General features: G+C 37.9%; 2 protein-coding genes and 1 long non-coding RNA gene across 3 annotated transcripts; 2 read left to right on the forward strand and 1 right to left on the reverse strand.

The window, feature by feature from the left end:
• Positions 1–1,189: 1,189 nt before the first annotated feature.
• On the forward strand, positions 1,190–12,569 carry LOC110878540. Its single transcript, XR_002558055.2, has 3 exons — positions 1,190–1,304; positions 10,749–10,936; positions 12,383–12,569. It is a non-coding gene; the product is annotated as an uncharacterized LOC110878540 (long non-coding RNA).
• On the forward strand, positions 1,590–9,983 carry LOC110878539. The gene is made up of 5 exons (XM_022126863.2): positions 1,590–1,717; positions 2,191–2,244; positions 3,836–4,979; positions 9,161–9,214; positions 9,711–9,983. Exons 3-5 carry the CDS (start codon positions 3,836–3,838, stop codon positions 9,725–9,727), a joined length of 1,215 nt encoding a protein of 404 aa, XP_021982555.1. The 5' UTR covers positions 1,590–1,717; positions 2,191–2,244; the 3' UTR covers positions 9,728–9,983.
• Positions 12,570–13,241: 672 nt separating the features above from the next.
• Positions 13,242–14,328, reverse strand: LOC110876274 (protein FAR1-RELATED SEQUENCE 12-like). Its single transcript, XM_022124452.1, has 2 exons — positions 13,468–14,328; positions 13,242–13,401 (listed from the first exon to the last, which is right to left on the reverse strand). Exons 1-2 carry the CDS (start codon positions 14,326–14,328, stop codon positions 13,369–13,371), a joined length of 894 nt encoding a protein of 297 aa, XP_021980144.1. The 3' UTR covers positions 13,242–13,368.
• Between the last annotated feature and the right edge of the window lie 978 nt (positions 14,329–15,306).

Raw genomic sequence — 15,306 nt, forward strand, 5'->3', positions numbered from 1 at the left:
GCGTGAGTTTGTTTAGGGGCATTCTAGTCAATCAAAGGCAATAGTTTTCTCTCCTCCAATTCCCCCATATTTTTAAAACGTTAATAACTATTTCATACGACATTATTTTTTTTATAAAAATTGCACAAAAAAAACGAGCGTTTTTTTATCTTTAAAACGAGTATACTATTACTATATTTTCGAAAAAAAAAATTGAAAACCCAGTTGCGTAAAACGCAATGGAAAAAAAAACCTAAAAAATAACATTTTTCTAAAACGCAATGCACCAAAAACACAAAGAAATGTCTTATTTGTAAAACGCAATGGCCAGAAAACACAAAGAAATGTGTTATTTCTAAAACGCAATAGCCTAAAAATTCAAAAGAAAGTGTAGTTTCTAAAACGCAATGGATAAAAAACACCAAAAAAGTGGGTTTTTTCATTTTTTTGTAAAACGCAATGGATAAAAAGTGTGTTTTTTTCATTATTTTGTAAAACGCAATAGACAAATAACACTCAAAAATGTGTTTTTTCATACTTTTGTAAAACGCAATGGATAAAAAAATATGTTTTTTCATTATTTTGTAAAACGCAATAGACAAAAACAACCCAAAAAGTGTGTTTTTTCATTAATTTGTAAAACGCAATGAATAAAAAATTGTGTTTTTTTATTATTTTGTAAAACGCAATGGACAAAAAACACCAAAAAAAATATGTTTTTTCATTCTTCTGTAAAACGCAATGGATAAAAAACTGTGTTTTTTCACTATTTTGTAAAACACAATGGACTAAAACACTACCTAAAACGGAATGGACAAATACAAACACAAAAAAATGAGTTGTGTTATACAAATTGCGTTTTACAAACAACTCTACAAATTGCGTTTTACGAACAACTCTACAATTGCGTTTTCCGGTAATAAGTGAATATATAACTAACGAAAGAACTTCCTAATGCTATAAGGGGAAAGTGAATACGGTGCTGTTAGACGTATAACCTTACGTGCCAAACCCATCAAAACTACGTAGTTTTGATTAAAATCTTTAAAAAGTTAAAATATTATTAAAGTGAACGTTACCTTTTATCTGTTTCTCTCTCTCAAATTCAGCCATCAAGAAGATATTCTGCAACTGAAGCAATACACCGACCCCATTAACTGTTGTATAAACCAATCCAACTCAACTCAACAACGAAGCCGATTGCGACTTTTAGAGACAGAAACAAAAAACAACAACACACCATTTTAAGCTTTGATCTACTTTAATCGGTTATGGCTGGTTTCCGTCAGATGATGAGGTATCGAAGCAGTAAACGAATCGCTAAGGTAATTAATTGTTAGGGTTTGTTGATATCTTGCTCCGATTTTCATCATATGTTGGTTAATTTGATTGCTAGGTGTAACACCCCAAAAACGAAAAACGCGATAAATAATAATAAATATCATAAGATTGAAGGTGAATGGTAATATGATACTAAAAAGGGGGTTTTATTTTAAAGATTAATGGTTACAAATATAACAAGACTTAAGGGGGTAATATGTAAATTATAATTAGTAAGGGTTTAATTATGTTGAAACCACAAAACACACACCCTGTGCGTGTTTGGGATCGAGCAGGAGCAGGGAACAAGGGTTTACCCTTTTGTTCTTGTAAAAATTCACCAAATTAACAAGGAAAATCGATGTGAATCAGTTGCATGTGGTAAAATCTCGATCAATTACCCATACCCAATCAAGTGGTGAGTTGAATTTCTGGATTTGATAAATTGTAGAATTAGGGTTTCGACCCAATCGTGAAATTGATATATGATTTGTGTTGTTCAGATGTTAAGGGTACTCCCTAGAGTAGAAATCATGCTTGGTTTTGGTTAATTGAAAGAAAGCCTCTATAAACCCACTTTGTGAAAATTTTGTTATGAATATAAAAATTATAGGGATTGAGAATGTATGTAATTGGATATGTAGTTCAGTTTGTAGTACCCGAATGCTAGATAAATTGATGTAGATTAAAGGAATTGTGAGAACTAGATTGATTATTGATGGCACATAGGATGATTTGGTGAGTTATGCTTTAAATGTTGTACACTATGCTTTATTAATGTGACGCACACTAGGTGCTCGATGAAATGCTTGATAGGGTAATTATGTGTAAATTGGAACATAATGGAATGGAATGTGGGTGCTAAACGAAGGGTTGAATTTGTTGATGTAGGCGTGAAGGAAGAAAGTTCGAATTCTAAGAAAGCGGAAGGATCCCAAGACCGAGGTATGTTCCGTTGCATACGAAAGTTTACTTTTAATTGTTAATATTTATATTGGACAACTCTTATTATAATGTTTATACTATGTTGTAGTGATTATGGTGCTAGTAAACGAATAGTTAATCCCTTGCGGATTTTGCTTATGCTAACGAATAATTATGCTATGTTATGCTAGTCGACCGGTTCATGTAACTAGGTCGAGTAAGGGTATGAAGCCACCCGACTAGAACGGGTGGTCGTGTAAGCAAAAAAATCGTGATGCTTGAAGTCCAACCCGTTATGCGGGTAGAATGTAAGGTTTATGTTGAAAGAAACCAATCCGTTATTACCGGGTTGAGAACGATATGCTTGAATCTCTTGATGAGAAGATAAGCTTACCCATAAAAGGGGTAAATTGAATGCGTAATGATAATCTTGAATTCAAACGAATGCGGCTAGTAAGTGGCATTGTGAGCGAAATAAGTAATAAGACTAACACTATTGAATTTGTTGTTGAATGTAGGTAAATCCTCGATTTAGATGTATGGACGGCTTGGGATGTGCACACTTGGATTACGCCCGCCTCACGCTTCCGTTATTAAGTCTATTAAAATGGGTTAAGTTTTGGTCATATGTATCTAGGTCTATGTAGTATGTTGATAACTTCGTTGTTGGGTAAAAACTTGGTAGTCAAAGTCATGTCGTGTCCAATATAGACTTTGTTGTTTTGGGTTTTTGTCAAGGATGTTAAGCGTTGAAGTTTGGTATGTATAACAGGGTGTTAATGGTTTTAAACGAATAGGTCATGCCGAATTTTCCAAAAATTTACCTATTTATTTTATATGTCGAATTTAAAAGAAATGGGGCGTAACAAGTTGGTATCAGAGCCTAGGTTTGAGGGATTCGAGCTGGAGTAACAACGCTTGAACTCAAACCAATGGCTCGCTCGAAAGTGTGCTCGTTCCAAGATCGCCTACGAGGTAAAAATTTAAGTTTCGGTAAACGTAAGTACGCATAGTAAGCCTATAATGAAATTTTTGAAGATAAGTATTTTGTATGTAATGAGGGGATGCGAAAGGGGAAGTTCCAGGAACTATATAGCTGAAAACGGCTCGAGAATGTGATAAAAAGCGCTTAAACAAAGCTGCAGCAAATCGACAACGGACAAGCCGTCGCCGACGCCGCTGTTGTGCGTCGCCGACGCCCCCAAAATGGCCGACGGCCTAAGTTCCTGCCTACGGTGTTTTTCACCCGACGCCCATTTTTAGAAGCCGTCGCCGACGGGCTTCTTTGCCGTCGCCGACGGTTAGTGTAAATCCAGTCCGCTGATTTGCTTTGTTTTTCACATTTTAAAGTTTCTGCATTATCCGAAGGCCTATTAATTGTTGCATGAAATCCATATAAGGCCTCATAGATGTAGGTAACCACAAATAGTAATTACAAGGAATGATCTCAGAAGAGATAAAGAGTGATGAGTTGGATAATGTAAACGAATGATGAAAGCGTAAAAAGCGAGTAAAGTCTAAAATATGGAATACGAATGAAGTAAAGTCGAACTTATGAAATATGATGTACTGAAAGCTTGTGTTAATGATGAATGAAAATGTTGTTTTATAGATGGCTGATGCAAGAAACACTAATGAAGATGATGACACGGCCCGTCAAGAAGTGTTTCATAATAGGGTTGCGGAGGTAGCGGAGGAGGTTCTGCAAGCTAATCTTCCGCGATTAGCTCAAGAAGTAGAGAGTCGGGTGTTGGGAGTGGTAGATGCCATGATGGCAAGCAGAATCGAAGAGTTGAAAGAATTAATTGAAGGGTCTAAAAGTAAAGGCAATGAACAACGATGCACATATAAAGACTTCATGGCATGTAAGCCTACCACGTACGATGGTAAAATCGATCCAATAATGTGCCAAAGGTGGATTTTAAGCATGGAGGCGGTGTTTAAACGAAGTCGATGTGATAAGGAGGACCAAGTGATGTTCGCTACGGGACAACTCACCTTCCAAGCGAAAGATTGGTGGGATGCTTATAGTAAGGAGATAGGTGAGGACAGACTTCAGACGATGACTTGGCAAGAATTCAAGGAACCTTTCATGAAGTACCACTGCCCTCAGTCAGCCATTGATAAGATTCAAGAAGATTTCTTACGCCTCAGGCAGAAAAACGAAACGATAAATGAGATATCTGGTATATTTTTGGATAAGATGAAGTTTTGTACGGAGTTTGTACAAACTGAAAGAATGAAGATCAATCGCTTCTATGGCATATTGAAGGCAGAATTCAGGGAATTTATCACTCCATCGAAATGCGAGACCCTCGACGAGCTTATTAACTTGGCACGGGATAGGGAGATTGAGATTAAAAGGCAAGAAGAGCGTGGTGAAAAGAGGCCAAGTGAAAAGGGTGCAAGTTCGAGTCCATCAAAAAAGGGAAAGTTTCAAGATCATGGAAAGAAAGATAAGTCAAAAGGTGGAATAACTCCCTGCAAGACGTGCGGAAAACTCCATACGGGAGAGTGTTTGTTGGGCAAGAAAGGATGTTACAAATGTGGTAAAGAAGGACATTCGTCTTACCAATGTCCAACTAGCCCGAAGACTTGCTTCAATTGTTTCGAAAAGGGGCATATCAAATCTGAATGCCCAAAACTTCAACAAGAGTCCAGAAAAGAAGATAAGAAGCAAGAAGGTTCGAGGGCAAAAGGGAGAATGTTCCAAATTACATCTGAAGAGGCCAAGTCTCACCCGAATGTGATTTCAGGTATCTTTTTACTAAATTCCATACCGGTTTATGTTCTATTCGATACTGGAGCTACTATGTCATTTATTTCGAATGAAATTATACAACATCCGTCCTTTAAGATCGAACGAATGCCAGTACCTCTAGAAGTAGAAATAGCCGACAGTAAGATCTATATGTTACATGAGGTTTGTAGAAATTGTAAATTCATGATAGAAGATGAAGAATTTGACATCGACCTTATACCTATGGTTTTGGGGGAATTTAAAATGATTGTGGGGATGGATTGGTTGGCGCGACACCATGTGGAGATTGATTGTGAAAATAAAGTGATGCTTATTCGAGCTCCAAGCGGAAAACAATTAAGTATTCAAGGAGAGAGAAACGTAGAGACCAAGTTGTGTACTTTGGTCCAAGCTTATAAGTATATGCTTAACGGGAGTAGAGCATACTTAGCTTATGTAGGAGATGCCCGACAAACCCTCCCGAAGCTTGAAGACGTTGAGGTCGTGAACGAATTTCCGGATATATTTCCGGAAGAACTGCCGGGACTTCCTCCCGAAAGGGAGATAGAGTTTCGCATCGAATTAACTCCGGGTGCGAAGCCTGTTGCGAAGGCTCCCTATAGACTAGCCCCCACCGAGATGCGGGAATTAATGACACAATTGCAAGATCTTCTAGATAAGGGTTTCATACGCCCGAGTGTGTCGCCTTGGGGAGCACCCGTCCTTTTTGTTAAAAAGAAAGATGGGTCGATGCGCATGTGCATCGACTATAGAGAATTAAACAAACTAACCATAAAGAACCGCTACCCTTTACCTAGAATTGACGACCTTTTTGATCAATTACAAGGGGCGAGCTGGTTCTCCAAGATAGACCTGCGTTCGGGGTACCATCAAGTTAGAGTGCGGGAGGAGGATATTCCAAAGACTGCATTTAGAACCCGTTATGGGCACTATGAATTTTTAGTCATGTCCTTTGGATTGACGAACGCGCCGGCTGCGTTTATGGATCTTATGAACAGGGTGTGCCGACCCATGTTAGACAAATCGGTAATCGTGTTCATAGATGATATCTTAGTCTATTCGCGAAGCAAAGCTGAACATGCAATGCACTTGCGTGAAGTACTTGAAATTCTCCGCAAGGAGAAACTTTATGCAAAATTTTCAAAATGTGCCTTTTGGCTCAGAGAGGTGCAATTCCTGGGTCACGTGATCAATGCGGAAGGTGTTTTAGTTGATCCTTCAAAGATTGATGCTGTAATAAAGTGGGTCTCTCCGAAGAACCCGACAGAGATAAGAAGTTTTCTGGGCCTTGCCGGGTACTATAGAAGGTTCATACAGGATTTCTCGAAGATAGCTCTACCTCTAACCAGAATGACGAGAAAGAAAGAAAAATTTGTGTGGGGTGAGGAACAGGAAGAGGCTTTTCGTATACTAAAGGAGAAATTGTCGAGTCCTCCAGTCCTGACGTTGCCAGATGGAACTGAAGATTTGGTTGTTTATTCAGATGCTTCCCATCAGGGGTTAGGCTGTGTTTTGATGCAAAGGGGAAAGGTTATTGCTTATGCGTCGCGGCAACTAAAGCCTCACGAGGTGAACTACCCAACACACGACCTGGAATTGGCAGCAGTAGTGTTCGCCTTAAAGATCTGGAGACACTACTTATACGGTGCGAAATGTACAATTTATTCGGATCATAAGAGCCTCAAGTATTTCTTCGAACAAAAAGATTTGAATATGAGGCAACGAAGATGGCTAGAACTTATCAAAGATTATGATTGTGATATCCTCTATCACCCGGGGAAAGCAAATGTGGTAGCCGATGCGCTAAGCCGAAAAGAATATCCGTCTCCTCTCCGTGTGAAGTCCATGAAGATGGTAGTTACGCCACGACTACTTGAAACGATACGGGAATCTCAAAGAAGGTCTCTTGGAGCAGAAGACTTAAGGAAAGAAAGATTAAAAGGTGTTATTGATAAATTAGAAGAGAATTCGACCGGGCTCAAGACGCGATTCGGCCGAATTTGGATACCCCGATTTTGTGAAGTCAAGACCGCACTACTCGACGAAGCACATAAGTCACGTTATTCGGTCCACCCTGGGGCTACAAAGATGTACCGAGATTTAAAAACCAATTATTGGTGGCCGGGCATGAAACGCGATATCGTCAAGTATGTTGCAAAATGCCTAACGTGTTCTCAAGTGAAGGCGGAACACCAAAAGCCCTATGGGGAATCTCAACCATTGGGGATACCGTTGTGGAAATGGGAAGAACTAACGATGGATTTAGTAACCAAGCTTCCAAGAACGAAAAAAGGGCATGATACTATATGGGTAATCGTAGATCGACTTACGAAAAGCGCCCACTTTCTACCCATTAAAGAAGCTTATTCTTCCGAGAAAATGGCGGAAATCTACATGAACGAGGTCGTGTCTCGACACGGGGTGCCCGTGTCAATCATCTCGGATCGCGATACTAGATTTACCTCTCGCTATTGGCGAAGGTTTCACGAAAGCGTGGGAACGAGGTTGCACATAAGTACCGCCTACCACCCTCAAACAGACGGCCAGTCAGAAAGAACCATTCAAACCCTTATTGATATGTTGAGGGCGTGTGCCTTAGATTTTGGGGGGAATTGGGATGACCATTTGTCACTAGTGGAATTTTCTTATAACAATAGTTACCACAGTGGCATTAAGATGGCACCTTACGAATTACTATATGGGAGGAAATGTAGAACTCCCGTGTGTTGGGGTGAAGTGGGGCAAAGAGAGCTCGCGCCAAACGATTTAATAACAATGACAAATGAGAAGATTGAATTGATTAGGGCACGTTTGAAAGCAGCCCAGGATCGGCAAAAAGCTTACGGAGACAAAAGGAAGCGTCCTATCGAATTTCAAGTTGGAGATTTCGTTCTATTGAAGGTGTCACCATGGAAAGGCATAATCCGTTTCCGTAAACGGGGTAAGTTAGGCCCTCGGTATATTGGGCCGTTTAAAATCTTGGCTCGAGTTGGAAGGGTTGCATATCAATTAGAATTACCGCCTACTCTAGACGGAATTCACAATACCTTCCACGTGTCGCAATTGAGAAAGTGTCTTGCGGATGAGACTGCATTAGTACCTCTCGATGACATTGAGTTAGACGAGGGGTTGAATTATGTCGAAAGACCAATAGCCATCAAAGATGTCAAGGTGAAGAAACTCCGCAACAAGGCTGTCCGACAAGTGTTGGTACAATGGCAACACCGAAAGGGGTCGGAACTCACATGGGAAGCGGAAGATGAAATAAGGAGGCACTATCCATTTCTTTTTGGTATGAACACGTTTAAAATTGTTACATGTCCAGGTTTCGGGGACGAAACCTCTTTTAAGGGGGGTAGACTTGTAACACCCCAAAAACGAAAAACGCGATAAATAATAATAAATATCATAAGATTGAAGGTGAATGGTAATATGATACTAAAAAGGGGGTTTTATTTTAAAGATTAATGGTTACAAATATAACAAGACTTAAGGGGGTAATATGTAAATTATAATTAGTAAGGGTTTAATTATGTTGAAACCACAAAACACACACCCTGTGCGTGTTTGGGATCGAGCAGGAGCAGGGAACAAGGGTTTACCCTTTTGTTCTTGTAAAAATTCACCAAATTAACAAGGAAAATCGATGTGAATCAGTTGCATGTGGTAAAATCTCGATCAATTACCCATACCCAATCAAGTGGTGAGTTGAATTTCTGGATTTGATAAATTGTAGAATTAGGGTTTCGACCCAATCGTGAAATTGATATATGATTTGTGTTGTTCAGATGTTAAGGGTACTCCCTAGAGTAGAAATCATGCTTGGTTTTGGTTAATTGAAAGAAAGCCTCTATAAACCCACTTTGTGAAAATTTTGTTATGAATATAAAAATTATAGGGATTGAGAATGTATGTAATTGGATATGTAGTTCAGTTTGTAGTACCCGAATGCTAGATAAATTGATGTAGATTAAAGGAATTGTGAGAACTAGATTGATTATTGATGGCACATAGGATGATTTGGTGAGTTATGCTTTAAATGTTGTACACTATGCTTTATTAATGTGACGCACACTAGGTGCTCGATGAAATGCTTGATAGGGTAATTATGTGTAAATTGGAACATAATGGAATGGAATGTGGGTGCTAAACGAAGGGTTGAATTTGTTGATGTAGGCGTGAAGGAAGAAAGTTCGAATTCTAAGAAAGCGGAAGGATCCCAAGACCGAGGTATGTTCCGTTGCATACGAAAGTTTACTTTTAATTGTTAATATTTATATTGGACAACTCTTATTATAATGTTTATACTATGTTGTAGTGATTATGGTGCTAGTAAACGAATAGTTAATCCCTTGCGGATTTTGCTTATGCTAACGAATAATTATGCTATGTTATGCTAGTCGACCGGTTCATGTAACTAGGTCGAGTAAGGGTATGAAGCCACCCGACTAGAACGGGTGGTCGTGTAAGCAAAAAATCGTGATGCTTGAAGTCCAACCCGTTATGCGGGTAGAATGTAAGGTTTATGTTGAAAGAAACCAATCCGTTATTACCGGGTTGAGAACGATATGCTTGAATCTCTTGATGAGAAGATAAGCTTACCCATAAAAGGGGTAAATTGAATGCGTAATGATAATCTTGAATTCAAACGAATGCGGCTAGTAAGTGGCATTGTGAGCGAAATAAGTAATAAGACTAACACTATTGAATTTGTTGTTGAATGTAGGTAAATCCTCGATTTAGATGTATGGACGGCTTGGGATGTGCACACTTGGATTACGCCCGCCTCACGCTTCCGTTATTAAGTCTATTAAAATGGGTTAAGTTTTGGTCATATGTATCTAGGTCTATGTAGTATGTTGATAACTTCGTTGTTGGGTAAAAACTTGGTAGTCAAAGTCATGTCGTGTCCAATATAGACTTTGTTGTTTTGGGTTTTTGTCAAGGATGTTAAGCGTTGAAGTTTGGTATGTATAACAGGGTGTTAATGGTTTTAAACGAATAGGTCATGCCGAATTTTCCAAAAATTTACCTATTTATTTTATATGTCGAATTTAAAAGAAATGGGGCGTAACACTAGGGTTTACTTTTGCCACTGATTTTGTTTACTTAGGGTTTAATTAAGAGCTGTATGACTGAAATTAGATAGATCAGTGATCATAGCTTGTTCAAGAAATGTTACTTTAGGGGTTTTTTCAATGTTGATTTTATTAGGTTTAGTTATAGGATGTAAAGATAGTTGTGAGGCTGAGGATGGACTCTGATTTTCGTTGGCTTTTAAGCTGCAATGGTTCTTGAACGAAATCTGATATGTTAACGCGTAACTACACGAGTTTCGGTTTTTAGGATAAGAGCGGGATTTTTGACTTGAGGTCAAACCACAACCACCTATGTGTTTCTTCCATTCGGTAAGAACTCATGCTTGACCGTAATAGTCAAACACTTTGAAATTCTTGTTTGTAGTCAAACATGCTGGAATTTTGTTTCACTTCATCTACTCATGTTTTTTAAATAAAGTTGAACTGAATATACCTGTTAAGCATACTGTGAACCTTATAATAGCGTAACGATATCTTGACAATGAACATATGGCTTGAATGGAGGGTCAAGGAGCTGCATTGACACATTTGTTGTTAACATGATGGTGTTTACTTTTTGACATACTTGTAATAATAGCATTAATTTGAAGTTGCAGTGGCAATAATTTAAGATGACCATGTTAACTTTGTAGCACTAAAATAGTGTAAATATCTTTCTTTTGCAGTTGCATTAATTTGAAGTTGCAGTGGCAATAATCTGTTGAACAACTATTGGAAGATTATCTCCCAGCTGGAATTGCATCATTAAAGTTTAATCTTCAGCAGCTTCGGGTTCAGACGAATGAGGCGTAAACAGGGAGGATGGGTCAAACGTGCCGTGAGCTCGAGTGCAAGTTGATTAGGTGGTATTTAGGTATAACAATCCTCGGTAAAACCGACACCCTCATAATATTTCTGACACCCTAATATATCTTTAAATATATCAATATGTCTTTATATGCACCCCGTATGTGAAAACCGAGCCCAAATTAGAATATAATATATAAAATAAATTAAAAACAATAATTATTAAGCTGAGGCGGGCCGCATAAGGCCTCACCTCAACTTAACGCGGGCCGTGTAAGGGTGTAACCAGACTTCGCTAAAATCTTAAGTTCATGCGGGCCGCGTATAACTTCGTTTAAGTTCATGCGGGCCGCGAGCGACCTGGAATGTGGCACAGCCCGGTGATGACACGTGTCAGCATCGTGTCGAACCTAGTAGATGACCGGACCAAGCTATACGTTGACCGCATATTGACGCGGGCCGCGTAAGGTTTAGCCTTACTTCACGCGGGTCGCGTGGAGACGCGATTACAGCCCTATATAAAGAGGGCAACGGGCCTTCAGTCTGCTCGCTCAATTCCTTTCTTTCTTTCTCAATTTCTGTAGTAGTGTTATTATACCCGGGCGTTATACCCCCTAAAATAGCGAGGTTCTGCTACGATGTAAGTATTATAACCACTGGAGACGTATTAGATACGCTGCCCGATTGATCTAGGGTTCCGTAACGGCTGTCGTGGTTCTGCCCGACGTAGTCGTTGGAATGCCGTCTCGGGGAGGGTATTACTAATGTTAAAATGGGTTATTATACTAACACACGTGCATTTGTGTAAATTATAGATATTCACCAGGAAACCCTAAAGAATAACCTAAGACAGCAATGTGAGTAATCCTCTTTTTGTTAAATGTTTTTACAAAACCTTAAATACCTTTCCATGCGAATGACAGTTATTGAGTATTTGTAAGAATACAATTATCGTGGGTATGTTGGGGTTTTGTATACAAAATTGGTTACAACCTGGTTAAGGAGTAACATTTCCACAAGTCGGGTGTCGACAGTACCAACAGGTGATAATTGATATAACTTGGAAACAAATGTAATTGCGGGATCGCCCTCAATACTGTTCACTGTGAATTTTATTTAAACTTGATTAAACTGGGATTCACTCACCAGTATTTCCACTGACAAAAATGTTTTTAAAACGCGTTTCAGGTAACAAAATGTGAAAGCCAAATAGAAGCCAGCTGGACAGCACTGGAGGCTTGGAAAAGTGGCAATAAAGTTACCTAAAAATAAAACGGATGTTTTTATTAAATAAATAGGATTTATTCCTATGAAATGTGTGTATTGAAAACTTGGGTTTTACCCATATGTTTAATGTTATAAAACATGGTGGTTTACTCTGATTAAATATTTCCTAACTACGGTCCTGATGAAAATTTCCGCTGCCAAATTGGATAAATACATGTGATACCACCGAAACTGGCTCACGGCCGCCCGTTCCCGGGAACTAGGAACCGGGGGGTTGTGACATTAGGAGTAAAAAGTTGTTAACAAATGTAGCGTGTACTTTGTAGTTTAAAGAAGATTGTATACGTTTGGTAATTAGTTACGTTTGTTCATTTACGCTTGTGAACCGTTTGTTTATATTGTTAACAAACGAACATAAAACAACATGTCACATGCCTAATTTTAATGTTAATTGTCATTTGTTTATGCTCAAATTGACTTGTCCAGTAGGTTTCTCAATTTAATTGATTACACTTTATTTATAGAACTTTTTAAGTTCAAATCAATAATGTATAATCATGTTACATGCCTTTTTAATCAGTTACAGCATTAGTGATGTCACGAAACAAAGTGTTTATTCCTATTCATATTTTGTTGCTTCAGTAACATTCATCAACTCAATTTTGACATTATTATCATCTCTAGACATAAACATCTGTACAACAAACATGTTAAAATCATATTTTGACCAATTTCATATTACTTAACTATATTTTGACGCGTTTCATTTTAATTCACCATATTTTGACCCGTTTCATTTAATTCACTATATTTTGACCCGTTTCATTTAATTCACTATATTTTGACCCGTTTCGTTTCATTCACTATATTTTGACCCGTTTCGTTTCATTCACTATATTTTGACCCGTTTCTTATTAATTCACTATATATTCACCCGTTTCATTTAATTCACCATATTTTGACCCGTTTCGTTTTAGTTCACCATATTTTGACCCATTTCGTTTTAGTTCACTATATTTTGACCCGTTTTGTTTTAGTTCACTATATTTTAACCCGTTTCATATTAATTCACTATATATTGACCCATTTCATTTAATTCACCATATTTTGACCCGTTTCATTTAATTCACCATATTTTGACCCAATAATATCAAAACTATTGTAATAAAGAAATTGCAAAACTACAAAAATAAGTTTACTTTCTACAAGACTGAAACAAGTGCCACCATAACAAATTTGCAAACTTGCTGATTCTTCAAGCCGATTCACATTTCATCCTTCTCTTTCTAGTAACGACTCTTCCATCTGAAAAAAATTAATATAAGTATTATACTAACATCAATTAATTATTTATAAATATGTAGATCTTACCTTCTTTTTTGGACAACTGCTGATGTAATGACCCACTTTCTTGCAGTGAGAACAAGCTCTCTTTTTTGGTGCTTCAAGGGATGATTTGATTCTAGTTGCACTTTTAGGTCGACCTTTAGTATTAGTATGGACTAGTGGATCCCGAATAGAAATTTGAGGTATCATGTTCACTTGAGAGCTTCCTGCCATAGAATCTTGTGAAGCGGTCTCTAATTGTTTCGACCTTGTTCGAATACTTTGCTCTTCTAAAAACTTCAAAAGGATAATGTTTAGTTTCTTTATCTCAACCGGGGAGTCTCTTGCTTGTTCGATCGCTTTTCTAAAATTTGATTGAACATACCATAAAGTTAACGCACTTACTTCATTCTCATTGTGTGTGTCTTCGAGGCCAATCGTGCAATTATCCACCTTATACCTTGCATCTAGAGTCCACCTAGGTAAAATATAATGATCAGGTAGAGTTTCAACATGTCTCTTCTTCAAGACATACAAGATATGCTTGCATAATATCCCATATGTTTCAAACTTTGCACATGAACATGTGACATCTATCTTATCTGAGACACGAAAGCTAACATTTCTCCAATATATTTTATCTATATCCACTTGTCCAACCTTATATATGATTTGTTCAGAAGTTTTGCTTATGGTCTCATGAGTTAAATTGAAGGTAGCTTCAATCCATTCTTTTTTGAATACATCAAAGAGTTTTCTTGTGTAACGTGAACTCGCTTTTGCCTCTATCAAATTAACAGAAGAAAGAACTGGCTTGGAGTTCATGGTCTTGAAGTCTTCATCTTCTTCGGCAGCCCTTCGAGCCTCAACAACTTTATCATACTGTACTACGAACTCATTCAACATGGTCTTGGAATTTACACATATCCATCAAAAAAAGAGTGAATACTCTCACTTCTTCCGCTTGATGTCATGCCAGCAAAGAAACAATCTTTCAAGAAGGCTTTAGCCCAATATTTACGTTGGTTATACATCTCCGTTATCCAACTGCCGCTTTGAAAATTATATTTAGCACATAAAAATTCCCAACGACTTTCAAATTCTTCAATTGTATTGCTCTTTACCCACTGCTTATGTAACTCTTCAAAGTAACTATAATGAACTTTTAGAGGTCGAAGATGCTCGGTCTCATGTTTCTTAATATGCCATGAACAATAACGATGTTGAGTGTTTGGAAAAACACTTTGTATTGCATTACAAATAGCTTTATCTTGATCTGTAATCATCGCTAAGGGATACTTATCAAACATGCACTTCAAGAAATTTTTAAATAACAATTCAAAAGTATCTTGCTTCTCATTCTCCAATAGCGCACCACCAAAAAGTATTGACTGGCGATGATGATTCACCCCGACAAAAGGAGCAAATGGCATCTTAAATTTGTTGGTCATGTATGTGACATCAAACATAACAACATCTCCAAACTTTATATATGCATCTCTTGATCTCCCATCAGCCCAAAAAATATTTCTTGGAGATCCATCCTCAAATAAATCCACAACAAAATAGAGGTTTCAATCTTCTATTAGTTTATCTTGGAAATGCTTAATAAGCCCATAGAACTCCTTGCCTTTGTATTGTTTCCTTTCAACAGCTAAGATATCAGCACATTGCTTTGATGTGACATCATTTTCACATGGACTTTTCATGGTGTTTACGACCTTCCTGATTTGACTAGGTTTCAACCCGGATTGACTAAGTTCCGACATTAGAGATTTGCAAGCTTCTGCGCGGTGAAACTTCCCATGAGACCGGTGTTTCATAACTTTGGTCGGAGTAACAGTTAGTTCATGATTGTGTGAATCATTAAATTTATCTACTAGC

This window comes from Helianthus annuus, chromosome 3, assembly GCF_002127325.2.
Source record: "Helianthus annuus cultivar XRQ/B chromosome 3, HanXRQr2.0-SUNRISE, whole genome shotgun sequence".
Classification (NCBI taxonomy): Eukaryota; Viridiplantae; Streptophyta; class Magnoliopsida; order Asterales; family Asteraceae; genus Helianthus; species Helianthus annuus.

Coding starts and splice junctions, on each gene's coding strand:
- LOC110876274 (XM_022124452.1), bottom strand. CDS start 14,328: ATGTTGAATGAGTTCGTAGTACAGTATGATAAAGTTGTTGAGGCTCGA. Junction 13,402..13,467: donor GCAGTTGTCCAAAAAAGAAG/GTAAGATCTACA, acceptor AATTTTTTTCAG/ATGGAAGAGTCGTTACTAGA.
- LOC110878539 (XM_022126863.2), top strand. CDS start 3,836: ATGGCTGATGCAAGAAACACTAATGAAGATGATGACACGGCCCGTCAA. Junction 4,980..9,160: donor TCACCCGAATGTGATTTCAG/GTATCTTTTTAC, acceptor TTGTTGATGTAG/GCGTGAAGGAAGAAAGTTCG.